This window comes from Tachypleus tridentatus, chromosome 6 (assembly GCF_004210375.1).
Source record: "Tachypleus tridentatus isolate NWPU-2018 chromosome 6, ASM421037v1, whole genome shotgun sequence".
In the NCBI taxonomy this organism is placed as follows: Eukaryota; Metazoa; Arthropoda; class Merostomata; order Xiphosura; family Limulidae; genus Tachypleus; species Tachypleus tridentatus.
In genome coordinates, this window is record NC_134830.1 from 87,342,513 (window position 1) to 87,361,338 (window position 18,826).

The following is an 18,826-nucleotide window of genomic DNA, read 5'->3' on the forward strand; positions in this document are numbered from 1 at the left end:
ATTTGAAGAACATTTGTTAGTTATACTGAAAGAGTTTGGTTAGCTTATTCAAATTTATCGTAATAGAGAATATTGTGAAAAGCACATTAAAAGTGTTTTAGTGTTTGATTCTTAGTCAGATATTTTCCTTCAATTGTGAACTTCCTCGAGCTTGTACTCCACTCGCCACTGCATGCCTCAGTCTAAACTGGTTTAACACTGGTAGTTGTAACAGATTTGTTATCATACATTTATTTAGCACCTACGCTTGTTTTTATATAGTTTTCTTTTTTGCATGTGACGTATATTCTTGACTGTGTATTGTGCAAGTCCCACCTGTTCTCGAAACTTGTACAGACTTTTTAAAAGTGAGAAACAAAAACATTTGTTTAAGAAAATGCGCTAGATCATTGTTGCCAAGTAAACTTTCGAGATATACGCGTGATTTGTATAAAAGCAACACATCAAGACAAGAGATTATTATTAGTAGTTATCAGCTATAGTTAGAGTGCTATAGGCCTGGGATTATTTTGAATTTCGCGCAAAATAGTGTTTTTAGTGGGATTGGCTGTCACATTATAACGCTCCAACGGCTGAAAGGGTGAACATGTTACAGTTAATCCCACCCTTTATTAGTAAAAGAGTAGCCCATGAATTGGCGGTGGGTGGTGATAACTAGTTACCTTCCCTCTAGTCTTACACTGATAAATTAGAGACGGCTAGCGCAGATAGCCCTCGCGTAATTTTGCGCGAAATTCCAAAACAAACAAACATTCTCGTATAGAGTTAGGTAATGGCATGCCCTAGCGCGTAAGGCGTGCGACTCGTAATCCGAGATCCGCGGGTTCGCGCCCGCGTAGCGCCAAACATGCTCGCCCTCCCGGCCGTGGGGGCGTTATAATGTTACGATCAATCCCACTATTCGTTGGTAAAAGAGTACTGCTAAGTTAGGGACGGCTCGGTGTTAGCAGTGGGCTAACAACCTACTCACTTAAATACTTGTTGAAGAATCCGCAAGCGATTGCGGCTCTATGTTCCAAGATGGAATCTAATAGTGATAACTAACTAATTGTAGTATTCTCTTAGTATTGTTAACTCGATTTCACTCAGAACGCTTAATCCTATTATCGTTCTTACTTTGTCATCACAATATGCTTTTGCATTCAGACTTTTTTACTTTTATTTAAATTAAGTGTGAAAGTTAAAAATAAGAGATTTAAGAAAGGAAAAACTATTAATTGGTTGTTGATTAGTAATACTTTCACGCTAAATTGGGTATGATATAACATTATTTTCTGACTCTTATTATTTAAAGTTTCGATCTATTTTTAACATGAGTTTGTGGTATAACAGATAAAAATATTTTAGAAAATCACTTTTGGTAAAAAAGGTAAATGAGATCTATTGCTGCCAATACGAGAAAAGGGTCAACGTAGTCAAATATAACCCATGTATTCTTAAGAACTCTGACATTATGTAATTTAAAGATATGACACGGTACACGCTGTTCTGTGCTACCTGTTTAAATTCCATAATGCTTGAGTTCTGTAGTTTATTTTAATTAAAGTGTTAATACCCATAGCAGCCGTCTCGAGAATACATTTTTACTTCAAGGGGTTTCTCATCATCTTGAAATATAACCCATGTTATATACAGGGTGAGCCAAAAGTAGGTGGACAGCATTTGGAATAGTTTTGTGTATCGGTTATATTAATGCAATTGTATATTATAAATATGTTGCAACTATATTATTTGTGTTATATAATTACAATTGTATAATTACATTTGTTTTAATTTAATATGTTTTCTTTTTTTTTTAGATTGTTAATAGAACCCATAATGTCAAATACTTTAAATACAGATAAAAGAATATGGGTGTTAAAAGAGTATTGGAAATCTCAACAATTTGAGCATTTGCGTTAATAAATAACATTTTATTTTCATTAATATAATTGTCTTATTACATATAGTTGTACGTATACGTGATCTCTAAATAAAGGTTTTTTTACTGTCCACCTACTTTTGGCTCACCCTGTATTATAGAAAATTATTTAGTTCTGATATTCTATCACTAGGTTACGTAATATCTACAACACTGTCACAAAATAGTATTGTTATCGTTAGTACTCTTATTGTTACGAAGTTTTAGAAAATTAGTTTACGAGAATGGATATATCTGAAAATGCTGACTGTGAAATCGGTACTAAGCGTTCTATGTTAAGTTTCACATTTACGAAAAAAAACAAAGCCATTGCGACAAATTTAACGGGGAAAGCATCTGTAAACTTGCACCTGCAGTCAAATCTTGCGGAGTCCAAATTTGAATATGACAAATCCCAAACCCATTGTTATTTGTACTCATAGTTCTGAAGAAAAACCTATTATAAGTTCGGAAGAGTAAGGCCTTTTCTTTTCTTTTTAAATGAGGTTTTGAATTAAATCGGACTATTCGAAGGTTTGGCTAACTTTTTTTTGACCACTGGTCAGTAACAAGTGTTGAAAGTTTATAAAATTATAACGGTTTATATTTTGTGGAAGCATTTGTATTAATTGCTTACTTTTTGTTAAAATATTTATGAACTGATAATTTTCATTAACAATATAGAGTGATCTTAAATAAATTAATACCATTTGGAAAGTAATTTCGTTTGTCTTTGTGAAAAGTGGCAATATAACTTATTTTCGTGATGACGAGAAGAGAAACCCACTTTAAAAATGTCATTTGTAAAATTTATTAATTTTAGTATTTTTAATATATTATAGTAGGACATTCAAAAATTAGGTTATCAACATCGAAACTAACATTTGTTGAGGAATTGTGAAGCATAAGGACTACATGTTTTGGTTGATAGGATAGCTGTGAATTGAAGTTGAACTAATAAATTGATATAAATCTTAGGTAAATATGTGTTGGTTTTCTTCCACAGTATATTGTACTTAGTGACTATAGTAAAAGTTTATTTTGTTAGACTGTTTAGCATTTTTCCACAAAAGAAGTGAGACTGATTGGTCTATAATTTCCATGGGAACTCTTATAATCCCCTTAAAAATAATTGTGACATTTCTTACTACAAATTAAAAGAAAAGAGATTTCACATATTTGTTTTTTTTGACAAGACTTGCATATCTGATCTTTGATCTCCTTTAAAACCCAAGAGAAACTTGTTCTTGACCAGTTGTTTACCTTTTTTTTACTCATTCTGTTTACCACCAAGATATTGCTTCACATGTGATTCAGATCAAATTTCTAATAGAATACTAATTTCTCCTCTATAAATAGAAGAGAAGAACATATTTACAAGCTAAGCCATTCTGTAGTCTTCTGCAAAAAACATTCCCATCAACGACCTTTAAAGACTCATTTCCAATATTTTGCTTACCTTAAATTTGTGTTGTGTATATTTAAAAACACTATGCTCCAGTGTTTCAACCTTTTTAGGATTAGAGGTTGGACAATTAGTTAAATTTGCTAACCATTTAGTTATCAGGTCCAATAATCAAGGACATTCAGATATTTATTCAGAAGTAAAAAAATACTGGGAAAAGGTTGGCTAAAGTTATAAAAATGAACAACAAGCTTTTCTTTAAATATGGTGTTGGTAAAAGGTTAAGATGATAGTAAGGAGAGCTGGGCAACTAATAGTAGTTACTGTTTGAGTAATCAATGACTGCATTAATCAAGTAGTGTTTACTTCAAACTAGAGTACTTAAAGTAAAGAAAAAACAAAAACAAAATTTCTTTCTTTCTTTTAGTGAATAGTTCAAAAACAGCAACAAACAGCCAAAAAAAAAAAGTAGGTTGCATGAAGGTGCAAGCCAGTTGCTTTCACTGTAGTTAGCACATCAGAATTAATGAAAGTGGCAGTTACGTTGTAATAGCTTTGACATAATAAAGGCAAGGCAAGGAAGTTTGGAGGCAGTATTTTGATTAGTTGTAAAGTTGGAATAGATGAAAATAGTAATAATCATAAACCTAATTTTGATTAGTTGATTATTTTCATGGTAGTTGATTTAATCTAATTTCAGTTAATTGATTTTTGGAATAATTGTGAAAAGTAATAACCATAAACCCTAATTTTAATTAGATGATTTTTTTTTTTCTTGACAATCAATATAAGTGAAACTTTGATTAACTTATTATTGATATAATTGAAAACACTAAATAAACTTGCTTAATTTATGTAATTGTAATTTCAATTAGTTTATCAATTGAAGTACTGGGTTGTACTGCATGTTTTTCACTCCTGGTGCAATAGTAATGGAAACAAGAATATTATAAAGAAGTTAAAAGTTGTATTATGTCTTTAAAAATGCTGAAAAAAACTACACAGATAAATTGATAAAGTAAAATAAAGGTGAGATGTGAAAATTAATCAGAAAAAGAAATGTGAACCAGATATAATTAAAAAAAATAACATAGAAATTTATCATAAGTATGAAAAAAGATTAGAGGTAGACATTGATATTTCTTACTACATGTGAGAGAGGGGGGTCATTAAGACACACAGTTTTGTGTTAGGTGGCCAAAACAGCATACAGGACACCTGATATTAACAGAAGTGATAAATATATTGTTGGTGTGAATGCTCTTTATAGCTGCTGTGAGAAAAAAACCTATATATTGGATAAGGGAAGTGTCATTGGCTTTTATTAAGTTTTTCTCATTATATATATCCATACAATAGCAAGTATGATAAATAAACAGTGGCACTGTAGCTTGTGGTCTACAAAGATATTTATGTCATACAGTGTTGTCCACACAGATACTATTACCATCGCCATTTGTGTTAAGCAAATAACAATAATATAAGTTTGTGTTGCAAAAGAGTATTTTAAATTTAGGTTCCAATTACACTAGTTTTGATTGTTGGTACTTATTTTATTCTGATTATATTTGCTTTCAAAACATTATGTAATGGTATTTTATACCTTTATTAATTTAAAAAAAAATGTTACTTGTGATAAGAATAATAATAGCCATGTCCTTATTTGTTCATTTTTATTATAATATTGTTTAAGATTTCTTAGATAGGAATTCTCTTTTTGGTTTAGATTATTATGACATTGCTTGGAAGATTGTAAGATTTGTATTATGTCATTTTGTACAGTTTTAGTATAACTCTAAATGTGGTTCTTTTTTCAGTGATACTGTCCAGGAAGATTTTTCTTTGAAATTTTGTGCAAGTAGATTGTTAGTGGAGTGAAATTTGTTGTGAGAAAATATTAATAAAGTTTTAGTTTCCAAGAGAATTTATGTCAGTGAGAAAGAAGTTTGGGTTTGTTAACAAGGTTCAAGGTTATTGTTTGGAAAGGAGTTTAGATCTTTTCAAAGAATGCTGAGCTCTTCATCTAAAAATACTTTTTGAAAAATTAATTATGTTCCAGACATGTGGAGAAAGAGTTCACTGTTACTTGTAGAAGTTGTGAAGTCACTTATATTTTTACAGGTGTACCAGGTTGAGGAGGCTTATGTCTAATGAAATAGAAAGTGTTTTAAGGCAACTGTTTCAGATATTTGTTATGAAAATGAGGAAATTTGATAGCTTCTGGAAGAGTGCTTGCTGCCATGTAATTCTTTTATCATAAAGGAAAAAAATTTAAAAGATTTAAAAAGGGGCTTATGAATTGGTGTTATTGGTAAGAAAACTGGTTTGTATTCTTTTTTAAGGAAGAATATATCAATTATCGTTTTAAATTTAGAACTTGAATGGGGTTGTGGAGTTTGTAATAGTAGCATTTTGTTTTTTTTATCTAGCATATTAACAACATTTTGATTAAAGTTCTGAGTAATATTCTTGTTCTAAAGAAGTATTTTTAAGGATCTGGCACTATATTTCTGAAATTTTGGTTGTGAACTCCTATCGTGATGCATGTTTATAGTATAAGATATGGGGTATGTTCCTATTTTTTATGTTACAGAGTAGTTTATTGGCATATTGATGGTGTCTGTTGTATATCTCAGTGATTTTTCCAACTTTTTCAAAAACATTTCTGCCGTAGTTAAGAGATTCACTGTGTGATTTAAGTTGAATATTGTCCAATACTGGGACAAGAATGTCACTGGAATTTTCAGATAAAAGGGAGTTCAAAGGAGTTTCTTCCTCAGTGTGTGTATGGAGTGGCAAAGCATAAGATGAAATTTGAAGGTCATTATGAGATCTAATGCTTGTGAAAGAAGGGATAAAATGTTTTGATGAAGAGAACTCTGTGAGAGAAGTGAAGACTGTAATATAGAACATGTACTATTTACATTAGCAATGTTTTTTTGTACTTTTGAAGATAAGAAGCAGAAGAGTGTTTGTGAGTAGAAAAGAGTGAAATCAGAAGCGTCAAAAGAATGTTGTTAATTTGGTGTTTGTTGGAAAGAGTGATTTTTGCCAAGTTCATTAGCAGAACCAAAAGTACGTAGAAGCTTAATGTGAGAGAGTGAATCAATTGTTAGATGGCAAGATTTAACCCTTAAACAGCAAGAATGTTGTAAGAAGCAGTATTAGTTGATGATGGCTGCAGTTTAATGGTTAATGACAGAGATACTAGAGTATGAGGGGGGTGTCGAATTTTCATGGTTTTATGATTAGTTCACTAAAATGTTGAATTTTAATGTTGAGTTGTGTAACTGGTATGGTGCTTTGTATGTTAAACATCAGATGAAAGTGTCTGTTTACACTCTGTGAATTACACTAGAGAAGCCAGTTTAATTTGTTGTCTGAAGCTAAAGGTGTGGGCTATATTGTTTTCAAGTTCTGAAAGCAGTCATCTGTTACAGGCCAAATGAATTATGAAAAATTGGATAGATTCAGTAAGGAAAATTTTCATAGCTATGGCATTACTTATTTTAGCTTCACTTGTTTTGAAAGGATAGGATGTCCATTAAGAGATGTTAAGTGCTTGTGTAGGAGTTTGAGCACAGAGTCACTGAAAATACCAGTCAGGAAATAAAGGGTACACTTACCTTAATTGGGTTCATGTTCCTTATTGTGATGATACATTCATGATGCTGGAGAAAAACTTACAAAACATACCTACCTCATTTTACACTACAGCTTTCACTCAACTGCCAGGGTTTCCTCCTCTGCTCATCTAAGCATCAGTCAAATTTTTTCTCTATTGCTCTATACCTCATTTAATTGCCCTTGGCAATTTGTCTTGTGACACTCTCCACCCCAGGTCAGTGCATTTGCCAATCCTGGTGCTGTATATAAGCACTTCATTCATATAATGTATTGTTTTTTTCTTAACAAAATGTTCACCAACAGGTTTCTCTACATTATGATTTTCAGGAAATACCTTGAGTGTTATTCATGTTACCTGGTTAATTTTTGTAAAAAAATAATTTGTTTTTGCTTGATAAGCCAAGATATGGCATGAATTCCCAAATTATTATTTCCAGCATGGAAGCAAATCTGGTCTTTCTAATCCAACCTCTGATATATAGCATTGCACAACAATGGGGTGGAAAGTAACACTCGGTAGAGCCTTTTAATGAGCTTATTTTATTGAGGTAGAGACATGTATTTGGTTCTCCGTGATGATGAGAAAACCCACTTGTAGAGAAAATTATATATTTAGAAATGGCTGGTATGGGTAGAGAAAGCACTAGTAAAGGAGTGAACAATGTTTCGACCTTCCTCGGTAATCATCAGGTTCACAAAGAAAGAAAGGGTTACTGACCAGTAGCTGACCACATGTTTGAAAGCAGTTGTGTAATTGAGTCTAGGAATGTAGAGGGCATATTTATGTGTTGGATATATTTATTAATATAGGTGTAAAGGTGTTCCTTTGTATTGGTTTATTTTGGGCTTGAGTTGTTGTATAAGTAAGAGATTTACGGACTTGTACAATTAAACATCAACCAAATCAACACTAGGAACAACAGGGCCAATAAGATCTGCCACAACAAAAAATTAGAGGAACTAAGATATAAACATGAGAAAAGACATGACAAACCATTGACTAATTTCATAATTAACAGATCCGACAAACAATTAAACACAGACGAGACACATCTACTTAACAAAGGACTGAACTTCGCAATAGCACCTAGGTACATCCCAACCCTAAAAATTAAAGCATGTTTGGAAGATCTAGCCAGGAGACTTATGATACTTTCCACAGAAAACAACAACAACAACAACAAACAGAAAGAAGACAACTTTGACAGTTCTATTGACATCCAACAGCTAAACTTCCCAGGAGAAATTAAAAAATTATATTTTCCAGAAACACCTAAAAACAACTTAAATGACTTTTTTCAAAGAATTTTCTCACAAAACCATCAACATAATTTCACAAAACAGAAAACTAAAAAACAACCTTACAAAAAGACATTAATTCCTTTAAAAACCTAAAACAAGACAAAAACATTAAAGTTCTAAAAGCAGATAAAGGAAATACTTTAGTCATAATGAACACGAATGAATACATCCAATTAATGAAAAACATTCTATCAGACACAAACAAATTTAAACCAATACACACAAATCTAACAAAGATGCATGAAACACAACTCAACAAAATACCACTAAAAATGAAAAAACCCAACACAACTTCAAAAACACTTTATTCCTACCTATACAAGACCAACTGACTCACACCAAAAATATATGAAATCCCCAAACCTCATAAACCAGATTGTCCACTATGACCAATAATAAATAATGTCCACATATTAATTATTTAATTACAATCTTGGTAAATACATTGCATGGGCATTCTCCAAATATATAACATCAGCCAGCTCATTCATCAAAGACTCCTTTACTTTCAAACCTAACCTTAATCAACTTAATCATAAAGCCTTAATGGCCAGTTTTGATGTAATATCCCTCTTTACAGAAGTCCCAACCACTGAAGCCTGCAAGATAGCCTTAGAACTCTATATCCGAGACTCTACCCCCATCAATAGACATTCCCAGCAACCACTTAGCAACCCTCATAGAATTCACCACGATGAAGATAAACTTCATGTTTAACAACTACAACTATATACAAACAAATGGCGTAAGCATGGGCAATTCAGTATCACCAGTTCTAGCCAATATATTTATGACACAAGATGAAACACAAGCATTTAACACAGCATTACATCCACCACTATATTAGTACAGATATGTAGATGACACGATTGTGGAATTCACATCTACAGAACACACACTTAATTTTTTTCAGTCACATTAACTTTATACATCCCAACATTAACTTCACACGTGAACAAGAAGAAAGCAATCAAATATCATTTCTTAACCTCAAAATTACAAGAACCGACACACAATTCAAAACAGAAATCCACCGAAAAATCACTCATACTGGACTATACATTCCTTGGGACTCAGCACATGAAACAAAGCAAAAACTCAACATCCTATGAAACCAAATAAACACAGCCATAAAACTATGCTCACCAGATAAAATTAACGACAAATTAGACAAAATAAAATAATTCTTCATCAACATCAACAAATTTCCTCCACAAAGCGTAGAAAACAATATATGCATACACCTAGACAAAAAGCAAAATCAACTAACAAAAGCAAATATACCCCATGATTTAAAAAATCACGAAACCATATACGGCTGCATACCAAATATTCCCAACATCAGCAGAAAAATAACCAACATTTGGCAAAAACTACCAACAAAATATGATATTCCACTTAATACCAAATTTATTCAAAAACCAGGTACGAAACTAAGATCTATACTATATAAAAACTACACTGACAAACACAACACCAACATTATATATAAAATACAATGTGATAACTGCCATGATTTTTATATTGGAGAAACAATTAGAAAAATTAAAACCAGATTCAAAGAACATAGTCACCTTCACACATTTTTGAGCACTGCAAATCAAATTAATATAACATAACCATAGAAAATACTCAGATACTAAATAAAGAAACAAACATAAACAAATGGAAAATTAAGGAAGCCTCACTTATACAGCATCTGAAGCCTAAAATAAACCAATACAAAGGAACACCTTTATAGATATATTATTAAATATATCCAACATCTAAGAACACCCTCTACATACCTATACTCAATTACACAACCACCTTCAAACATGTGGTCATCTACCAGTCAGTAACCCTTTCTTTCTTTGTGAACCTGAAAATGACTGAAGAAGGTTGAAACGTTGTTCGCTTCTCTACTAATACTTTCTTTACCCATACCAGCCATTTATATATATGTATATATATATTTGGTTCTGTGGTGTTCTTCTGTGGGGCTCTGATACTGTAGTTGAGGGTGATCCTGGACATTTTAGAGAGAATATAGGTTCTCTTTTTTGTGCTTCTTGTTTTATTCTGTTGGGTTCTCGGGTGGCCACTTTGGGATAAGCTGCTTTAGGCTCTTTCTCTTCCATTAGTTTATTAAGTGTGTGATATTTTGAGTCTGCATCTTACTTGATGGCTGAAAGGTATGGGAGTGAATACTTAATTTTCTCTCTATTCATTGATATTGTAGTTCATGCAAGGAGGTTCACTGCTTTTACGTGAAGGAACAGCTCTGTCTTATCTAGCCCACATATTAGAAGTACATGATTTAGCCTACCACCATTTGGTGGGAGGATATTTCTACTCCCAAAGAATACATCTGCTTCTAGAAGTTAGGTTCAGGAGAAACTTTATAGTTTACCTGAACAGATTAGTGCCACCTGTTAGGACAGTGTTAACTCGATAAACGTACAACTCTAAAGTCCAGTCCATTGTTTTTCTAGAACTAAACATCCCTTGAATGGATTCCTCTTTGTGGTGAGGGGACCTTCCAGAGGAGGTTCTGTAATTTCAGTTTACCTCCCCTGGGATCTGAACATCCACCCACATGTTTGCTGTGCATGGCAACCCATGAAGGGCTAGAGAGGATCTGGTGGTTGAGGGGTCTAACCCTAACACACCACTTTGGCCTTAAATTCTTGTAGGTAGGTGGCTTTGGGGTGCCCCCCTCCAGGGTCAGTCAGCTGGTCCACTTGAGCTGGGTAAACCAAGTATCAGTGGTGGATGTTATCAACAGGTCTTGTGGACATTGTGTCAGATGCTGGTGTCTGGGTATAGTGCTTATGAAATCCTGGTGTTGCTGCAATGTTCTTGTATGGTTTTGCAGAGCATCCCCTATTAGAGTTTTGTGGTGGGTGGGGACAGTGGGCACTGAAATGTTCTTGTTTTATTGTGGATACCCCAATTCATGAACAAAAATATAAAAATGAAAAAACACAAAAAACTTTATCAGAAAACAACCATATATGGGATGACTGTTATACAGTTACCATCAAAGTTGGACTCAACACCTTGAATTCTCATTCTGCATTCGTAGTCTGAGGGCAGATGTCCCCCTTTTTCATTCAAAATGGATTAGAGGGGCTTGCTTGCTCCCCCAAGTCAGTATGGAGCTGTACTCAGAATATATCTTGGTGGAAACATCTTCACCACAATATACTAAACTCCTCCTGAGTTTAAAGAGCATTGGGAATATACCCATCGAGGATACTCCCCATGCTATCCTGAACACCTAAAGAGGAGTTATTGTTGAAAGGGATTTGAAGAACCTTCCTGATTTGGAGATCCTCACAGGTTTTTCCAGCAAAGCATTTATGTGGTGCACCAAATTTCTGCTTGCAGAGATGGAATTATGATGCCTACTAATATTCTGATTTTAACATTTACATCATGTCCACTTGCTGTGGTTAAGGCAGGTTATGTGAACTGTAAGGTACAGCCATATGTTCCCAACTGTCTTGGATATTTGCAGTGTCAGTGATTTGGTCACTCAAAGACATCATGTCATGGTTCTTTAACATGCTCGTTGTGGTGGAAAAGACCACAAAACATATGAGTGTGAACTAGAATCACACAATGTTAACTGTAGTGGTTCACACCCCTCTTACTATAGTTCTTGCCCCAAGTGGGTGGAGGAGAAAGAGGTGCAATGCTTGAAGGCTGAACAACAGCTCTTACTCAGATGCTTGGAAGTTATTGCCTCCCACTCGATCTTGGATGTATACTGCTGCACTCTGTTCCTCTGCCACAGTGGGAGTCCAGACAGACTTCTCTGTGCCTCCAGTAGAGTCATATGCAGAACATTTGAAGAGTCTTTTGCCCTCCATGGTTAAAAGACTAGACAAGTCTATGTCTACTCCCATCTCTGTCCACTCTACTCCTTCAGGTGGCTTTCTAACTCCACTTCTTTTAGCTTCAGGTTTAGGCATTTCCTTGGGTCCATCTTCTTTTCCAGCACTGAGGGGCAGAAAGATTATTCATTCACGCTCTCAGTTGCTGGAATCTTTGCCCACTCAACCCAGGGCGGATACATGGAGGTTGACTAACTTCGGTCCAGTAAAAGAAAAAAAAATGGTTGAAACAGAAGGGATCCCATCCCATTTTCCTCCATATAAATAAAAATGAGGACTTTGACACAGTGGAACTGTCAGAGATTTCATTTGAATATAGATGACACTAAGGATTTTACTGATTCTTATCATCCCAACTGTCTTTTCTTGCAGGAAATGTTTCTGAAATCTGCCAAAGCAGCCACCTTTTGGAAATTTTCTTTATACAGAAATTACAGGTGTGATGGACAAGTGCATGAAGGGGTGGGACTATTGGTTTATTAGCATGTGCCCACCCTGTCTTTGCCACTTGACAGCTTTGGAGGCTGTAGCCATCCATGTTTCCTTGGGTCATACCATTACCTGTTGTTCTTTCTTCCTATCTTCTGGAGAGACCTGTGATGAATCACACCTTGATGCTCTTACTGAACAACTACTGGGTCCATTTTTAATCCTGAGGGACTTTAATGGACATAATCTTCTATGAGGTAGTTCTGATATTGATGAGTAGGGGTTGTTCTCTCTTCAGTACTGGTTCTTATACTTATTTTCATGCATCTAGTCAGACCTTTACTGCTGTTGATCTCTGTATCTGCTTCCCTTCATTCTTCTTGGAGAGTTGACAGTAACCCACAGGTCAGTGATCATTTTCCTGTTATTTTGAAAAAGACTGGCTGTGGAGATGACATCCAGCCTGTGTGCCTCAATGGAAGTAGGACCAGGTCATTTGGCCTTCTTTCACTGCTCTCTTTGAATTTGATCCTGCCTCGTCTGTAAGCTGTCAATAAATGATTATGTGGCAGCAGTGAGTAACTGTATTATCCAGGAAGCTGCTAAGTATATCTTTAAAACTTGACACATATTCCACAGTATCCTCATCTGTGGTGGAAGTCTGCCTGCTACCTGGCATGGATAGCTCGAAAATTGGCCTGGAATACTTTTTGTAGGTATCCCACACTTTTAGACCACATTGCTCTTTTTAATGCACCCATACATATGCTTGGAAAGTTAGATGTAAAAACCAGAAGGAATCTTTGATTATGTACACAAGTAGCATCTTTTCTATCACCAGTTCCAAAGTAATATGGGACGAGATTTGGAAGGTCGGTAGGCCATATACTTCTGCTACCCTTTTGCTCTCTGATGGCCATGAAGTTGCAGATGCCCAAAGCATCACTGATACTATTGGCAAAAGCTTTTCTCATGCATTTGTCACTTGCACTTCATCCCTTACCTACTTAGCCATCAAGACTTGGACAGAGTGATTGCCTCTTTTATTTTGGGTTGATCGTCTTTATGACTATAATTGCCCTTTTGCACTGGTGGAACTTAAGCTTGCTCTTCATTGGTCTGGCAGTACATCAGTTCTTATATAGATTAATGCCATTACTGATCAACTTCCCCTTACAGTTGCAATTGGACTCTTATGTTGATGACATCCACATCTTGTTTCAGTCATTGGGCATGAGGTTTATTGAGTGGCTGCTACAGACTGCCTGCAATCATTTACTGAAGTGGACCACAGCAAATGGTTTTACCTTCTCTTTCTTTCTCTAAAACCATCTGCATGAACTTTTGCCTCTAATGGGATATTCACTCTGTTCCTGAGCTCTGTCTTGAGGAAGTTATGCTTCCTGTGGTCTCTGAGGCAAATTTCTTGGGTCTTATATTTAACCATAATCTTTCATTCCACATATCAAGCAGCTACACATCAACTTTGCAAGGGCACTCAACATCTTCTGTGTCCTCTCTTCCACCTTTTGGGGTGCGAATGGATGTTTTATGTTCAAGATTGATTATAACTGGATTATGGGTTTCTGGTCTATGGCTCTGCCTGAACCTTGATGTTGAAGATATTGGACCTTGCTAACCATCTGGGGCTTTGGCTCTGCATGAGGGTTTTTTACACTTCTCTAGTCCAGAGTTTGTATGTTGAGTCTCATGAACCTCCTCTATACCTCTGCCATTTGCAACTATCTTTATTGTATGCTTCAAAACTTTGATCCTTACCACATCATTCCATTTGGGGCTGTGTTTTCCTTCCTCAGTAGGCCATGCATTTTCAGAATGGACAGTCTGTCATTGTTCCTTTTGGTCTCTATCCAGGTGCAATTGACCGAATTGGGTCTGTTCTTGAATGAAGTTGCTGTCTTCACAGGTCATCCTATCCCACCATCGCTTATTACCATCTTCAGATATGACCTTTCTTTGAGACACCTGAAGAAGGCAGATACTCCTGATTGGAAGTACAGTTTTTTATTTGTCAAACATCTTTCAAACAATCCTTCCATTCCCATTTATAAGAATTGTTTGAAATCAGGTGACTCTGTAGGTTCTGCCATGGTTTATTGTGAATTTGTGGTTGCCCACAGGATCCACTCTACAGTTTCTTTGTTCATTGCTGAACTGTAAGTCATTTCTCTTGCCCTGGATTACATAAAAGCTATGAAGTACATGAACTGCACTGTTTATACTGACTCTCTTAGCTCTCTACTGGCCCTGGAATAACTTTTACTACATTACGTTATCATTACATGGATGACTGGTTATTGCTGATACCATCTTTTCAATTGGCAGAATATAACATCTGAATTCTTCATTCAGAAACAATCGAAGGTTTCTTTATCAGAGCTAAGTCATCTGTTCTCATTTCAACACAGTTTGTCATCAACCTGGGTATTTTTGTCATCGTGTATCACAGTTAGGCACAGTTGACACCCATCCAACTCCAAGTTGTGGTCAAACTCTTTCACAACTGTTCTTCTCTCACTGTTTGGATGGTTCTTTCTCCTTTGGGAAACTTGGCATCAATGGAATTCCTCATTCATCTGGGGATGTGAAGGTAACAAAGTAACTATACTTGAGTACAGTAGTTGAATAACTTTTTGCAGTATCTACTTTCTAAAAAGTAGTTATATTTTCAAATACTTTTAGTAATTTTTAGGTATTTACTTGTACCTTTTTCTACTACCTTTTATTTTACATATTTTGTTAATATTTTCAAAACTGAAATGTGTGGCAGGCAGTCAAAACACAAGGTGTGCACAGGAACTCTGAAGCCACAGAACTGGATGCTTTATCATTCTGTCAATGTCCTCAGACTGGTTCTTCTTCCTCAAGACAGGGAAATGGATAAATCCTTTGTACTGACTTATCTATTCACTATTTTTCACCTCTAGGAGTAGTCAAATCTTGATAATTTATGTCCAGTGAGGATCTTGAATATTTTGTTGTTTTCATTATTATTCTCATTTATTCTTTACCTTTTATGGTCTCTTACTTTGTTTTCATAGGATCCTACTCTGTGGAAAGTTTTTACCAGGCAGGTGTGCTTTTATCAAACCAATTTTGCACTAGCAACCACTAATTCAGGAAGTTTTATCTTGGCTACAACAGGTTTTGACCAGGTGATATTACTGCACTATGCTGGGCCACCAGTCCCCTACTGGTACAGCAGTAAGTCTACGGGCTTACAACACTAAAATCAGATGTTTGATTCCCCTTGGTGGACTCAGCAGATAGCTTGATGTGGCTTTTCTATAAGAAAACACACACGCACACGGCTCTTGGCTATTTTCCCAAAGAAGTTGATAGGAGTGGCATGAGTCTACATCTGATACTGATTCAACATTGGACTCTTGGCAATCCGATTGGGTTGAGAATAGCCATTCCTTTTGATCAATATATGTTCATTACATTCTGTATTGGAGAGGGTCCACTGTCTCCTCTTAATTCTAAAGGGAGTGTTGTCTCATCATCAGTCCTTGGTTGAGTACAGTTTGTATTACATCCTCCCCATAAATCTGGAGACTAGAAAAATTCCTCTGCCTAATCAATTGGAGAGTGAAGACAAATTTTCATAATTATAGATTGGATGAGTTATTTGTCCTAAAGCTAAGTATGGTATACAGAATCTTGTCGTTCCAATTTGTAGGTGTTACCTTTTGATCTTCTTTAGGAAGTTTGTCCATTTTTGTGTTGCTTACCTTTTTGTCATGATTCTTGTGGCTTAGAATACATCACTTTATGGTTATAGGTTTGGGTCCATTCACATGTATATATACTGTGGTCCAGTTGCCCTAAACACCAACATGGGATATAGGACCATAGCCATATAATTCCAACCCCGAACAGTAGTATTTCTGCTTTCTGGTTGGGGTATGGCCAACTGTGATGATAAATCATGTAAACTTCCACCCACAGTACATGAATTAAGTTCTGGGTGAAGACGATACCTGTTCTGAATATAGTGTGGTTTCCTCATTAGGGTACCCAATCTCCTATTGACACACACATTATTTATGCAAGTGCTTTCTCTATGGATAATGCCTTTACCAGCCCCTCCACCTTCTCAAGATGGGATTCTAATATGAGAGGAAGTAAATATGTTTTGAAAGTTAACATTTCTTTAATCAAAAATACAATTTCAATAATACATGCTCCCATGGGCCAGATATTGCCAAGGGCAATTAAGTGGGGTATTGAATATTGTAGCAAGTGAAACAAAATCAGACAAGTGCTCATATGTATACATGTAAAAACGGCTCGTTTGGGTTGAGAAAATGTTTATGTAGAGTGCTCATATGGGCAAAGGAAGAAACCCTGGCACTCAAGTAATAGCTGTAATCTGAAGGAGGTGTTATTGGAAATACAATTTCAATTCAAGAAAATGTTAAAATTTAAATTTTTTCTGCTATCTTGAATAGAAATTCATTATTGCATGTGGTTATTTGCACTTGGGCTCTGAGTAGTTCACCTGCAAGTTGAATTTTCTGTGAAGTGTAAAAATACTATTTTTATCTCACGATATTTACATTTTATTTGCATAATACCTAGAACATCATAAATGAATATAAAAAATTTTTTTAAGGTAAATGTTTATTTTTTATTTTCCATTTTCCCTTTCCTATTCTTTTTTGAAGAGAGAACAATTTCAGAAATCTTAACCTTTCCTTGTCTGACATATTTCCATCCTAGCTAACACTCTTGTACCCATTCTTTGAATCCTTTATAATAATTTAATGCCATTGTAATATAGAGCCTAAAATTGAACACAGTAATCCAAATGAAGCCCAGCTAATGACCTTTAAAATAAAATAAGTTCTTTAAGCTTGTATTCAGTTCTTCTATACATACAATCCCAAATTCTATTTGTCATACAACTAGCAACAGCACACTGTTGGATGGCTTATAGGAGCTAATTAATCAAAATTTCTTTTTTTCCATAGCCTTTTAAATTTATTTCCATCAGTTAAAATTTAATTTTTTCACAATGAGTCACAGGTAAAAGGCCATGTCATTGTGTTTATTTACTTGCATTCATAATTTTATTGAACTATTTTTTATGAATTTATGTCAAGAAGTTTGGAATCATATTGTAGATTATGCTTCAGACTTTAATATTATATATGAGTTAATTTCTGAATTTAAAAGTAAATATTGAAAAAAAACAAATATAGATTTTAGTGAGTAATGTATGATGAATGCAACATTTTAAAATTAGATGTTTGTGATGTGAAAATACCAAATCTATAGTTTTGTATAAATTAATATCCCAAATTACTAATATTTTCAAGCTAGAATATAAAAGAACCTCATTGAAAATGCTATCACGTTCTTTAAAACCAAGAATTCATGGAGGTAGGTTGTGTCTTTAGTCTGCTCAAAGTTTCATGTATTTAAATCTAAATACATTTTAGTTGCTAAGCTTAATAACTTGTTGTGGAATTCTTTGGTATCAGTATAGTTATTTACGATTTTTTGGTGAATCGACTGTATATATAAAACCTAAAAAAATTTTGTTTGATATCCTCCATGTGTGAAATTTTAAAAGGTTTATCAACCTGTGTCCAGCAGCAACTAAGTACAAATATCATAATGGGAAGAGATAATTGTTTGCTTTACTTTTCACTTATTGTTCAATATAATAAGAAAAAGTAAACTTAATAATTTATTTCTGAATAGTAATAGTCTATATACATATAATGTATAATAATTGAAATGTGACTGTATATTACCAATTACTAGTCCACCAAAACAAATCCAATATGGGAAAGAGCAAAGGTCACTTTTATATTATTAGATATGTGATATGAGTGCATGTGCTCTGCATCAGTGCAAGTTATGTAATATTATTCAGGTATGACTGGAAGGTTAATATAATAATAATAATAAATATATATATATACATATGAAGATGACCTAAGAAGGTTGAAACGTTTTCCTCTACTATATTTTAATAATTTTAACACCCATACCAGCCATCTTGAAATGCATCTTTTTTAGTTGACTGATGTTTTTGCTTAAGTAGGTTGCAGTATAATGTCATTGTTTCTGAAATGCTTTTTCCTCTCTTATATCTCATATGCCTTCTTCTCACTCCTTTTATCTGCTTGTATGAGATTTTACTGGTTTGCTCTTTTCTCTTGTGTCACATGTTAAGACAAAATGCCAATGTTATGCATTATTCTTACTAGTTTACTATCTCTTCTGTGCTCCTTCTTTGCTTTTTTC

General features: G+C 34.5%; 1 protein-coding gene across 1 annotated transcript in view; it reads left to right on the plus strand.

Annotated features, from left to right (window-relative positions):
• The first annotated feature begins 2,049 nt into the window (after positions 1-2,049).
• LOC143252968 (G-patch domain and KOW motifs-containing protein-like) overlaps positions 2,050-18,826 on the plus strand; it is a 118,511-nt gene continuing 101,734 nt past the window's right edge. The window contains exon 1 of the mRNA XM_076505920.1: positions 2,050-2,376. Within this exon, the coding sequence (XP_076362035.1) occupies positions 2,306-2,376 (71 nt within the window). The 5' untranslated portion in view covers positions 2,050-2,305. The remainder of the gene's footprint in view (positions 2,377-18,826) is intronic.